Source organism: Vulpes vulpes, chromosome 1 (assembly GCF_048418805.1).
Source record: "Vulpes vulpes isolate BD-2025 chromosome 1, VulVul3, whole genome shotgun sequence".
NCBI classification, from domain to species: domain Eukaryota; kingdom Metazoa; phylum Chordata; class Mammalia; order Carnivora; family Canidae; genus Vulpes; species Vulpes vulpes.
Window position 1 is genome coordinate 20,388,371 of NC_132780.1, and position 12,491 is coordinate 20,400,861.

At 51.0% G+C, this 12,491-nt stretch overlaps 1 protein-coding gene and 2 pseudogenes across 3 annotated transcripts; all 3 read right to left on the minus strand.

Annotated features, from left to right (window-relative positions):
• Nucleotides 1-783: 783 nt before the first annotated feature.
• LOC112909356 (large ribosomal subunit protein uL24-like) lies at nucleotides 784-1,237 on the minus strand (annotated as a pseudogene).
• Nucleotides 1,238-1,807: 570 nt separating this feature from the next.
• LOC112909333 (large ribosomal subunit protein mL42 pseudogene) lies at nucleotides 1,808-2,492 on the minus strand (annotated as a pseudogene).
• Nucleotides 2,493-5,123: 2,631 nt separating this feature from the next.
• On the minus strand, nucleotides 5,124-12,052 carry SYT5 (synaptotagmin 5). Of its 3 annotated transcripts, XM_072759215.1 has the most exons (10): nucleotides 11,829-12,003; nucleotides 10,968-11,096; nucleotides 10,588-10,711; nucleotides 9,865-10,037; nucleotides 8,198-8,317; nucleotides 7,918-8,085; nucleotides 7,201-7,368; nucleotides 6,819-6,936; nucleotides 6,423-6,556; nucleotides 5,124-5,705 (listed from the first exon to the last, which is right to left on the minus strand). In XM_072759215.1, the coding sequence occupies exons 3-10, from the start codon at nucleotides 10,664-10,666 to the stop codon at nucleotides 5,505-5,507; spliced, it is 1,161 nt and encodes a 386-aa protein (XP_072615316.1). In that variant the 5' UTR covers nucleotides 10,667-10,711; nucleotides 10,968-11,096; nucleotides 11,829-12,003; the 3' UTR covers nucleotides 5,124-5,504. The 3 variants fall into 3 exon arrangements, with proteins under 3 accessions (XP_072615316.1, XP_025841007.1, XP_025841008.1); XM_025985222.2 differs by lacking the exon at nucleotides 10,968-11,096 and having other exon boundaries at nucleotides 11,829-12,052; XM_025985223.2 differs by lacking the exons at nucleotides 10,968-11,096; nucleotides 11,829-12,003 and adding an exon at nucleotides 11,130-11,299.
• Between the last annotated feature and the right edge of the window lie 439 nt (nucleotides 12,053-12,491).

The window sequence follows — 12,491 nt, forward strand, 5'->3', positions numbered from 1 at the left end:
TTCAAACTAAAGTGAGGCTGCCTGGACCACCTCTGTGTCCCCTTCCACCCCACACCGTGATCCTACCACCCAAGCGGGAAATGCAGCAAGGTGCTGGTGCTAGCTAGCACTGGCCCCTGGCTGTTCAATTGTCAGGAATTTTGCAACCTGGCTGTTACCCATAGTCGTTGCTAAAAATTAAACTGACTTACTAATTCCTAAAATTAAACTCAAATTAAATGCATTATATTAAAATAAGGCAATACAGGGATCCCTGGGTGGCTCAGCCATTTAGCGCCTGCCTTCGGGCCAGAGCATGATCCTGGAGTCGGGGATGAGGGATCGAGTCCCACATTGGGCTCCCTGCATGGAGCCTGCTTCTCCCTCTGCCTGTGTCTCTGCCTCTGTGTGTGTGTCTCTCTCATGAATACATAAACAAAATCTTTAAAAATAAATAAATTTTAAAAATAAAATAAAGACAATACATACTCAAAACTCATCACTTCTTATTTTACTATATTTTCCTATTGCTGGTGGTCTTAAGGTTTTTTACATCAATTGTATTCAAATGAAGGAAATAATATTTTAACGCAATCGTTTAAAAAATCAAATTGGCAAACTACGACCACTGGCTGCCTATTTTTCTAAATAAAATTTTATGAGAACCAGGGCCAGGAGTAGTATGAAGAGGAGTGGTCCAAGTGCACGGTCAGACCCTGTCTTTGAAATTTTTATATTTTATCCATCGTTGATTTCTTTCTTTTTTTCATTTTAATAGTTTTTATTTAAAGTCACTTAAGTTACTTTACTCCTGCATCTTCTCAATGGTTTCTTCCTTATATTTGCCCTTTTCCTTTCCTACTTGGCGAGATTTGGCTTTACGCTCAAGGATCTTTTTGCGGTCTTTGTCCAGTTTTAATCTAGTGATAACCACTTTGCTAGGGTGAATGCCCACGTGGACAGTTGTGCCATTTGCCTTCTCTGCTGTACTTGTTCAATGTAGATGACGTAATTCTTCCTGTAAACCTGAACTATTTTGCTGATTTGCTGACCTTTGTAGTGTCCTCGCACAACCTGAACTTCATCATCCTTCCGGATGGGCATGCACCGCACGTTGTACTTCTGCCTTGGCTCTTTGGAAAGCGGGGAAGACATGATCTTCCTGCGAATGTGGGAAGGCGTATTGAAATGCCGCTTACGATTTTTGCTCCGGTCAGAAGTCACGAACGGATTGAACTTCATATTGGCCGCTGGCGCCTCGGCGATGGCCGCCCATCGGTTATTTCTTTTTCCTTTTTTTGCGTTTTTTTTTTTAACTTTAAAAATATTGTATTAAAATTCTATTTATCTTGATGAATGGTGTTGTTTTTCTTTTTTTAAAGAGTCCATGCGGGACTCCATCTCAGGACCCTGGGATCAAGTCCTGAGCCAAAGGCAGACACTTAACCACTGAGCCACACAGGTGCCCACCACTGAGCCATGCAGGTGCCCCTGAATGGTGGTTTTGTTTTGTTTCCTCGGCTTTGCCTTAAAATTTGGAACCTTTATCTTGACCCTGGGAAATACTATGTTACTGTATGATAGTATACTGATAGACATCACCTCTGGACTTTATATTCAGTGACTTCATTTAGACAAATCAGTCACTTTTTCTGTGCCTCAGTTTTCTGCTCTGTAAATTATGAATGGTAACATGTAGCTGGCAGTGATGTGATGCATTGAAAGGGGTCCATCTGAGGACAGAGGACACTCTGAGGACAGTTCTGGGCACTGGGAAGTGAAGCTGAGGTCTCTGCACACCATGCAGGACTCACTGGCCTTCTGGCTCTTTTTTTTTTTTTTTTTAACATATGAAAAGACATTTTATTATCATTTTGCTATATAACATATTAATGAATATACTCAATTGCGTTTCTCAAATGGCAAATGAGACACAAGATAACATCTTTTTGATTCCTGAAAACCTCAGTATCATCTGTCTTTTGGAGGATCCAGTTTCCTACGACGTCTATGATACTGTCCATGAGGATACCAACGGTGCTTAGTAGTAAAGAACATTTTGCTAAGTTGTTCTATCATGAGTCCTTGCTCAAAGTGTTCATTTTTTTCTTCTAGTCTGGTTTTCAGCACTTGGTCGTGTGTTTCTTCATTATTATACACAGGATCTGGCCGGGGGATAGGTTTTGTATGCTCATATGGAATGTCCACAGAAGGGTGGTAGCATACTATCGTCCTGCCGTCAGATGTCAAAGCAAGCTCTACTTTGCAATTATAGTCATCTGGTAGAGGAGAATACGTAGATTTATGACAAAAACAATATAAAGCTCCATTTTGAATTGGAAATAAATGTTTCCAGACAGTTCTGTTTGATATTGCCCATTTTACTGCTGCCAACACCATGGTGAATCAAGATGCTATTGGGTGGTGTGAAAGATGATTTGAAGAGACCGATTTTAAATTCTGCTTCCACGCATAACTATTTTCATCCCTGTGTCAGCGGCACCACGAGCCCGCCATTTGTCCCTTCTGGCTCTTTTGAGAACACACCAAGCCTGTTCCTGCCCCAAGGCCTTTGTAATTTAGGGTTCCTTCTGCCTGGAATTCTTTTTGCCTTCATCTTTTCTTATTTTTATTGTGGTAAAATACATGCAACATAAAACTTTTTTAAAGATTTTTTTTTTATTTATTCATGAGAGATACACAGAGAGAGAGGCAGAGAGAGAGGCAGAGACACAGGCAGAGGGAGAAGCAGGCTTCCTGCAAGGAGCCTGATGTGGGACTCGATCCCAGATTCTGGGATCACGCCCTGAGCCGAAGGCAGATACTCAACCACTGAGCCACCCAGGCATTCCATGCAACATAAAGTTTAGTGACATTTAGTATATTGACAATATTGTGCAACAACACCACCATCTACTTACAGAACTTTCTCATCATTCCATAAGGAAGTCCTGTATTCATTAATCAGTCACTTCCCACTTCTCCCTCTCCCTAGTGCAGCAAACCACAAACCTATATTTTTCTCTCTGTGGATTTGCTTATTCTGAATATTTCATACAAATGTAATCATATAATATGTGGCCTTTTATTTCTGACTTTTTTTGCTTACAATCAAGCTTCATTTTGCTGTAGCATGAAATTGGTACAAACATTCCTTTTTCTGACTGAATAATATTCCATTGTATTCCCCTCTTATCTTTGCAAGCCTCGTTGCTTCTTGTCATTCAAAGCACAGCTCAAACATTACCTCTTTAGGAAAGTTGTCCCTGATTGCTCTTTCTAAATTATCTCAGCTCTCACTAGTTTACTTCCCAATACAGTCCACTATTTGTAATGATTTTATTTTTCTCACTTGTCTGCTCTCTTGAGACACAATACCAGGGCCCCCAATGTCATCATTTAACTCAGAACATATTTGATCCCAAGATTTAGAGACAGATTTCCTGGCTGTATGAGCCTAGGCAGGTCCTGTTACTTCTCTGAGGCAATGTCTTCGTTTGTCAACTGGGAATAATAATCATGTCTATTTCATGGGGTGGTTGGGAAGATTATTATTAGCAGGAGTAGCAGTAATAGTAACAATAGTAATACCTCATGTTGTTTTCATAAAGATGTCCCCTCATTCACTCATACATGAGAAATTACCACATCTGGGATGCCTGGGTGGCTTAATGGTTGAGTGTCTGTCCCTGGCTCAGTGTGATCCTGGGATCCTGGGATCAAGTCCTGCATCTGGCTTCCTGCAGGGAGCCTGCTTCTCCCTCAGCCTACGTTTCTGCCTTTCTCTTTCTGTCTCTCATGAATGGATGGATAAATAGACAGATGATAGATAGATAGATAGATAGATAGATAGATAGATAGATAATCACTGCACCCCCTTGAAGAAATTTGTTAAATGGCATGGACATCACAATCTGTAACTGACCAGATTTCCCTTTTCCCTGATGGTTGGCCATCAGGGAGCTCAGTGCAAATTAATACTTTGCCCTTTCTTTAGTACATGAGGCAAACTTTTGTCTCATTTCCACTTAACCTGCTGGTCCAAGAGCTCTCTTGCCAAATTTCATGGACCTTTATCTACCACCTGAAAACCTGTCTGAGATGAGAGGAGGGAGAGGCCAAGGAAATGACTGTCTTTCCTAGACACAGGTTAGGAAGCAGAATTTGTTGAAGGAAGGAAGAGGTGGAACCGTTGGCTTTCCCTGCATAGTTCTGTTATTTCTCCCAGTCTCTGGGTATTCCCAGACTCTGCATATCTACTTTGTCTCGGTGATGAGAGTACATCGCTTGGAGGTCAAGTCCAGATCTACATCAACTCGGGGTTTCCAGCATCTAACAGAAGCTGCCACAGTGAAGATCTCAGGGAAAACAGAATGGATGAATGATGGAAGAAAGAAGGGAAGAGAGGAAAATATGAGTATGAAAATTTTTGGGGGGGCAGCCCGGGTGGCCCAGCAGTTTACCGCCACCTTAAGCCCAGGGCATGATCCTGGGGCCCCTGGATCGAGTCCCACATCAGGCTCCCTGCATGGAGGCTGCTTCTCCTCCCTCTGCCTGTGTCTCTGCTTCTCTCTCTCTCTCTCTCTCTCTCTGTGTCGCTCGTGAATAAAAATTTTTAAAAAAAGAAAAGAAAAAGAAATTCTTTTAAAGATTTTATTTATTTATTCATGAGCGATAAAGAGAGAGAGAGAGGCAGAGACACAGGCAGAGGGAGGAGAAGCAGCCTCCATGCAGGGAGCCCGATGTGGGACTTGATCCCAGAACTCCAGGATCAGGCCCTGAGCCAAAAGCAGACGCTCAACCGCTGAGCCACCCCGGCGTCCAATGAGTATGAAAATCTATGTAAGTTAAAGGTGTGGGAGTGGATTAAATTTGTGAGCAGTAAGTGATTCTCATGGACTCCTCATAACAAACATAGAGGAGGTATTGTTACAACTACTATTTTTTCACCGGAGGAAACCCAGGCTCCGAGGGATGCTTGAACGAATAAATGAATACATGGATGATGGGTGGGCAGGCCAGGTTCCCTCAGTATGTTTCCAAGATGGGCAGCCCATCCTTGCCCTTGGGGGATCCCACTCTCTTGTTCCCCTGGCCCCTGCCCTGCCCCCTCCACCCCATCAGTAAGCACCAGGCCAGGCCACCAAAGTTGCTGAGTATTTATTTGGTCCCAGGAATGGTGTAGGAATCTGACTAGGGATGGGAGCGGGTGATCCAATGCAGGAAGAGGGGCACTGGGAGCAAAGGGGGTAGTAGGCTGGGTCACTGATTGTCAAAGCAAAGAGGTGGGGGCAGGCCAGACTGTTCCCCTCCCCCAGGGGTCCCTGGGGCTTCTGAGTATGTGCTTGGTGGGAGAGTTGGCAAGTCACCGCGACTGGTACAAAGGGGAATGGGAAGGCAGGAATGGGGCAGGTTGGGCTGGTCAGCGGTCAGAGAAGGCTTCAAGGTAGACCTGGGTGTGGCTCTGGCCAGGAGTCTGAGATCAGGGGCTCAGTCCAGGCTTGGCAAGGGGCTTGAGGTGGGGATCAGGGTGCAGGCAGCGGCCTCACTCGGTCAGGGGGCCGCAGAGAGTGCCACTGGGCAATGGGCCGCCGGGGGTTGGCCAGCATGTCTGCCCAGTGCCGCAGGCCAGCTCCCCCAGCCGCCGCCCCAACAGCCACCCTCCCAATGGCCTCGTTCTTGCCCAGCTTGTCATAGTCCAGCACAGTCAACTCCACCTGGACCTTCTGGAGACAGGAAAAGACAGGGTTTGGGAAGAAGGCATGGCAGAGAGGGGCTCAGGTATCATTGCCAAGGAGACCCTGTCCCTAACAATCTGAGGTCTTAGGGGACTTGTTAGCACCCTGAGCTAACACCTGTCAGGGGACTCTAATGGTGGAGGGGATGGGAGGTGAAAGGAGGGACAGCCTCTATTACAGGGATGCTCTGGAGTCTTTCTTCCTCTGCCATGAGACTTCAAAGCAGCTAAACCCTCAGGACCCCATTGGTAAGGGGTTGTTAGGAGCCTTAGGGAACAGCCTCCTAAGGGGGGTAAACCTTCAGAATTCTGAAATATGTGCAGTGGCCAGGCCTGGGTCCTGGCTAGGCCCTGTTCCTGAACAGTTGTGGGGAAATCTTTTCCTTAGTACCCATAACTCTTGAGGGGGGTGCCCTTGGGGTATAAGGCATTCTGGTCTCGCTCGGGGTCAGGGCATCCTGGTTTTACTTGGAGGTGGGGCATCCTGGTCTTACTCGGGGGCGGGGCAACCTGATCTTGCTTGGGGGTGGGGAGCCCTGGTCCTCTGAAGAGGAAACTGACTTCAGAAACACAACCTCAGGCTCCCAGGACCTGGTTTTAACGGTTGTTAAGGAGTCTCTCTTTCCTAGCAACAAGGGTTTTTAAGGGCCTGGGGCTCTGGGAGAAGGGCTGCTCTTCCAGGGGCTTTGGGTAGGTCTGAGCTCACCTGCACCTGGTCACAGGGCACTTCGAAACTGAAAGCTTCATTGTAATAGGGGTTCAGAGTGTTCTTCTTGATGGTGGTTTTCTTCTTACGCACCTTTTTGCCCCCCTGCAGCAGATGGACCTTGACATACGGATCTGGGCAGAAAAAGGAGTCTTATAGTCCCCCAGCTACAGAGTCCCTGGGATCATATTGAGGAGGATGCATGAGACTCTGCTTTGGAACAACACAGAGACAGTCTGTGCACCCCTCAGCTCTCTCTTACTGTGTCCAAAGCCAATCCATATCCTCCAGGGCAGTCTTGGACTCTCTCCACCAAGGGACTCCCAGGACCCAGAAGCTGCCAGAACCTTTGCTACAGAGCTCCCCATTACCACCATTTCCTTGCTTCCCACACACCTGAGAGCCCTCCTACGTCCATCTTCTTCAGGTTCTTAGCCTCCAGGACAATGACGGTAAGCTTACCGGCCGTAGGGACGTAGCGGAGGGAGAAGCAAATGTCACCTAGTTTCTCCTGCTAAAAGACAGAGAGGGACCCATCACTGGAGCCCTGCTTCATGCCCATCCCCTCTCGGACCTTCCTTCCCTCCCCCTTGCCTTAGAATGGTGTGGTCCAGTGAAGACCACAGTGGTACAATCCACGGAGAAGTGGAGATGGTGACCTACCAGGACAGGCCCTGAGACTACCATCTGCATCAGGTGTAATGACTGGAGCCCCGAGAGGCCTCTGATCTGATTGGCTGGGCTGACAGTGGGCTGGCTCATGGCCACACGTGCTCACCTCCTCCCGCGGAGCAGCCTGCAGCTCGCGCCAGGCCAGCACTGGCCGCCCCAAGTCCACCGAACTCATGGGGACCCGCACCTCCCCAATGGCATCGTTGCGGGAGAAGCGATCGAAGTCGTACACTGCCATGACGAGTACCCTGCCCCCCAGTTCCACGTAGGGGACCTAGATAAGGGGGCCACAGAGAAGAGAGCACAGGTGAAGAATAGGAAGTAAGAGGGACAGGAAGCCGGGCACAGCACATCCAGGCAGAAGGTGGCAAGTTGCGCAACAAGGGTTCAAGAGAACAGTTGGGCAGAAATCTGTGGAACCCAAATGGGACAAAGGAACAGCGTGGGGGTCAGTAGTGCCCCAAGGGGACAACCCAGGGTCCTGTGTAAAAGTTCTCAGAGCTTGGGCAGCCCAGGTGGCTCAGCGGTTTAGTGCCGCCTTCAGCCCAGGGCATGATACTGGAGACCAGGGATGGAGTCCCATGTCAGGCTTCCCCGCATGGAGCCTGCTTCTCCCTCTGCCTGTGTCTTGCCTCTCTCTGTGTGTGCGTGTGTCTCTCATAAATAAATAAACAAACTCTTAAAAAAAAAAAAAAGTCCTCAGAGCTGGTAGCTGCTATCTGAGCTGTGGCTGCCTCCAGAAAAAGCTGAAGGGGTCGCTCCCCAGTATCTCAGGGACTGGGAGCAGGTTGCCAAGCCTGGAGCACAGAGGCCAGGAGCTCACCTTGAAGGCAAAGTTCTCCCCAAAGTGTGGGTTCAGTGTCTGCCGATGCACCTTGGTCTCATGCCGCCTCCGCTTGTCTGGGAGCAGGTAGACCCTCACGTAGGGGTCGGAGGAGCCACCCAGGTCCAAGGCAGCCAATCCCTCAGCTTGTACAATGCCCACCAGCAGCTGAAAGGTGATGAGGGGACTTTAGTCTCGGCTTCCTTTCTGGAGCCTCCTCTAAAGGGAGTTAGAACTCTCCGACCCTCCCTTCCACACCATCTCCCTCCTCCACACCCACCTGGCCACTCTGGAAATCATAATCAAGTGAGTACTGCAACCGTCCTAGCTCATGCTTCTCTGCTGCCTGTGACCCTGGCCCAGATGGTGCTGGCTCCAGCTCCTCCACTTCTGGCTGCACCTTAAGGAGCCAGGAGCAAGAGCAGGTGAACTCTTCCCTTGATAGTGGTATCCTCCAGGCCCAGAAGCCAAGGGAGACTCACTGATCCCTCAGGCTACTGCTGAGCCCTTGCAGGCTAAGCAGAGCCAGTGTTGATTAATGATGTCTGCCACAGGCAGGGCCTAGTCATAGTAACATGGATGCAGTACTTAGTCAAAGTTTGATGAATGACATCTGCTATGGGGGAGAACAGATACAGTGACACGTATTCAGTGTGTTTGTCATGCCTAGACTAGAAAAACAAGTACCAATCACACCTTGTTGCGTACAAGAAGGATGCAGAAGATTTTATTTCACATGCTAATGGATGTACTAGGGTTGTTGTCCAAGTTGACATGTTGATTAATGATCTTGTCACAGAAAAACATGAAGGAGAAATGGTATATTTACCCTGTATTTGCCATTCTTTTTTTTTTTTTTTTTGTATTTGCCATTTGAAGCTAGAACAAGACTTCTCCTTAACCTAAGCCACCAATTTTCAAAATTCAAGTGAATCAGAATTTCCCTGAGGAATGTGGTAAAATGCCTTCACTTGAGAGATTCTGATGCGGTAGGTCTGGAGCAAGACCCAGAATTTGTGTTTCCACAAGAACCTGAGGTGAGTCTAGCAGGTGGTCTTTGGACATCACTGGCTTGAGGGACAGGGATGGAGGCTGGACACCAGGACCCTAAAGGGTGATATTTACAACAGCCTTATGGGGTTATAATTACAATAGCTATTTGTTATGAAGGGAAGAGGGGAGGTACTGGTTACAGACCATGAATGTGAGGCTCAGAGAAGGATAGTGAATTCCCCTAGGTCACAAAGCTGAGGGAGTGGTTTTTCTGGGTTGGAAACGTAGGATTGCCTGGTTCTATGCTCAGACTCTTATATCTGTAACCTCTAATTTTCCATTCCAGTGGTTTCTTCCAACTCATGTTTCTTTCATTCTCTTGGGGCTGCCACACTAGCCTCTTCCCTGGCCTCCTTGCCCCAAATCTGGGTTCCAGAGGATTCATTCCAACACAAATTTTCTATGGTTCCCAATTGCCCTCCTGACATGGGACCACTGAGCTCTTCAGACATCTATTCTAGGGTGCAGTATATTTATATTCTTTGCTCCAGCTATTGTGAGATGCCTCAACATCTAAATTCCAGGCCTTGACTCATGTTCTTCCCTCGAGCTACGATGTCCTTTCTGTTCTTGGCTATCTGTGTGTATTCCTTGGGTCTCAACACAGGAAATACCTCTTTTGGAAGCATTCTTGGACTCTCTAGGCTATCAGGTGGTTTCTCTGCACGCCGATATACTCTGAGCTATCCCTAATGTGGCACATAGCACACCAAATTGTGAGTGTCTGGCTTCCCCATCAGACTGGTTCTCACGAGAAGTGACTAGATGCAGCCCAGCTACAGAAACCCAGGGTCCAGGTCAGGGCTAAACACCTGGGGAGATGAGTGAATGAGGTGGGCATAGGAGGGAAGAGTGCAGGACAGGGCAGGGCTGAGGGGCCAGGCCAGGCCACACCTTGTCTATGTAACTCCGGCCCAGTTCTTTCACTTCCTGAAGGTGGACCTGGGCTTGGGTCTGGCTCTTCTTGCCCAACCGCCTCCGACAACGCTTCCGGTAGAGACAGAAACAGCAGCCAAAGAGGAGGAGGCCTGAGACCAGAAGGATGGCAGCCAGGGCCCAGGGTGGTACTGCAGAGGGCATGGAGACAACACTCATTGAAGCCCTAGGAAGCAAGCTGACTGATTCAGTCCGAATTACACGTGGAAGCTGGAATCCTGGCCTTGCTTCCCCTCCAGCCATTTCCAGTCCGTTATATTCTCGTGTTTTCCTTCCCACTGCTCTCACCTCTAAAGCGATTTGATACCCTATTCTTGGCTGACACTATCCAGATGTTTTTGCCTGTTACCGGCACCTCCCCTTGCACCCCCATTCTAATTTCTACTCCACCCCTGACGCTTTTAAAAGCCATGCCCCTCCCCCTGCCTCAGTTTCTCTATCTCTAAAAGAAAGCAAAAGTGGCCCTTCCAATTCACAGTTCAAGATCCCATTCCATTACACACTCTGATTTGGTGCTCGATTTCCTTGCAAACCTGTTCCTTTCTACTTGACTTAGAGTCAAGTCCAGGATTCCGACGGCAATGCCACTCGGATTTTCCCCGCCCGCCAGCGGAGTCCGAATCCCGCCTCCGAGAATCCCAGCCGGGCTTTCCCTCCGCTCTGGCCCGGAAACTCGCTCACCTGGGCCGTGGCGGATGCGACTGGAGTCAGGAGGCGTGTCGGGAGCTGGAAGCCCGGGGGTTGGGGGCTCCGAGATCATGGCGGCGGGGTCCTACGGTCCCTTCTGCGGAGGCACCCAAGAGCCCTAGCCCCCCACGCCCACCCCGTGCATTCATTGAAGCCGAACTGCGTTCGGAACAACGCAGGACTCCAATTCCCATCAGCCCCCTGGGCGACTGGCCGCCTAGGAGTCAGCCAGCAGCCGCAAGGCATGCTGAGGGTTGTAGTATCAGCCTTCCCGCGGCGGAGGGCGGGCGCGGGGGGCAGGTTCCAGGACCTCGTTCCATCCCACAGGGACGCCCCCGCCCTGCCAGCCCCCCAGGAGTCCCGCCGACTTCTACCGCTTCCATTCCCTTCCACTGGCCTGAACCGGAAGTGGGCGAAGGCAGGCGTGGGAACCGGGGCCCTGGGTCGCCCCGAGCAACGGGTGGCTGATTCGGGCGGGGCCGGAGCTAGGATGGTTGCCCTGGCTGTTGCCAAGACAACGGGCGGGGCTGACGTACAGATGCAGAGTCCAGGCGCCGCAGGCTCGCTCCTCTCGCGGTCCGGACCCCAGCCCCGGACCCCGCGCGGAGCGAGCGTGGGGAGGGGGCAACCTCGGCCGTCTGTCCACCGGCCCATGGCTGGCTCCTCCCCGCACATCTGGCCCTGCGGGCGGAGCCTGGGGCTCCCCGGCCTCTCGGGCTCTGCGGAGGGCTCCCTGCCGCCGCTGCCCCGGCGGGGGGTGCGGTGGGGGGTGCATGGTGGGGGACGCGCATCCTTCCCGGCCTGCTGTCTCTCCCGCGCATCCCAAGCTCGGTCTTCACACCTGTCCTCGTGACCGCCTCGGCGCCCACCCCTCTCTCTCCATTCCCTATTTATGTCCATTCCCCCACCCGCCTCTCGCCGCGCCCCTGTTTCTGTCTCCCTTGCTCTCTGCCTGTGGTCCGGGCTGTGTCTCCAGGGGTGTACCACTCTCGCCCCTTGCCTGCGCCCCCTTCCCCTCTGCTCATTGTCTCCACACACCTGTCCCTAAATCCCAATCTTCCCGTTGCAGTCTCCAGCCCTCCCACGCCCTCTGTCGGCCCCTCCCTAGTGTCCCCCACCTCGCGCGCGCACACACACACACACACACACACACACACACACACACACTCACGCCTCGTCTCTCCAGGGATGGGGATGAGGAAGGGGCTTTGGGAGGGGGTCCTCAAGACTCCTACCTGCTCCGCGGCTGGACCGGACCTTCTCTGGAGACACTCCGGCGCCAGCCCCGCCCGGACCCCGCCTCCGCACGTGGGCGGATGGCGCTGTCCTGGGTGCTGATCGCTGAACTCGGTGGGGCGGGGGCGCGGCAGAGCGGAGCCAGCCCGGGAGTGGTGGGTGGGTGGGTGTGTGCGCGCGCGCGCGTGCGTGCGTGCTAGGACTCGGGTACTGGGAGAGCCCCGGCCCGCCCCTCGGCCCGCCCCCAGCCAGGAACCACTAGGGCGTCCACGGATATTTATCCTGGTCCCCGAGGATTTTCTGCTTTCTGATCCAGCTGTCTGGCATCCAGGCCCCATCTGCGCACCTCCACCCTCACCCCCGCCAGAATACCTGGTCCTAGGACCCCGGACACTCTCTCCTAGGACCCAAGGAGTCAGATATCCACACAAGACTGAGACACAAGACTCAGCGTGAAAGCCTCCAGTGAGTCTACCCCAGACCTCACTCCACACAAGGCCCAGGAAGCAAGCCCCCTATGTTCCTACTCAGGAAACGGCGTCCACACTGCCCAGACCCGGGACAAGCGTGGACCTCCAACCCTCTCTGAAAGACTCAACCATCCAAACACATTTTTGGGGGGTGCAAAACTGTGGGTCCCTGTAGCTATCCCCTAGGACATT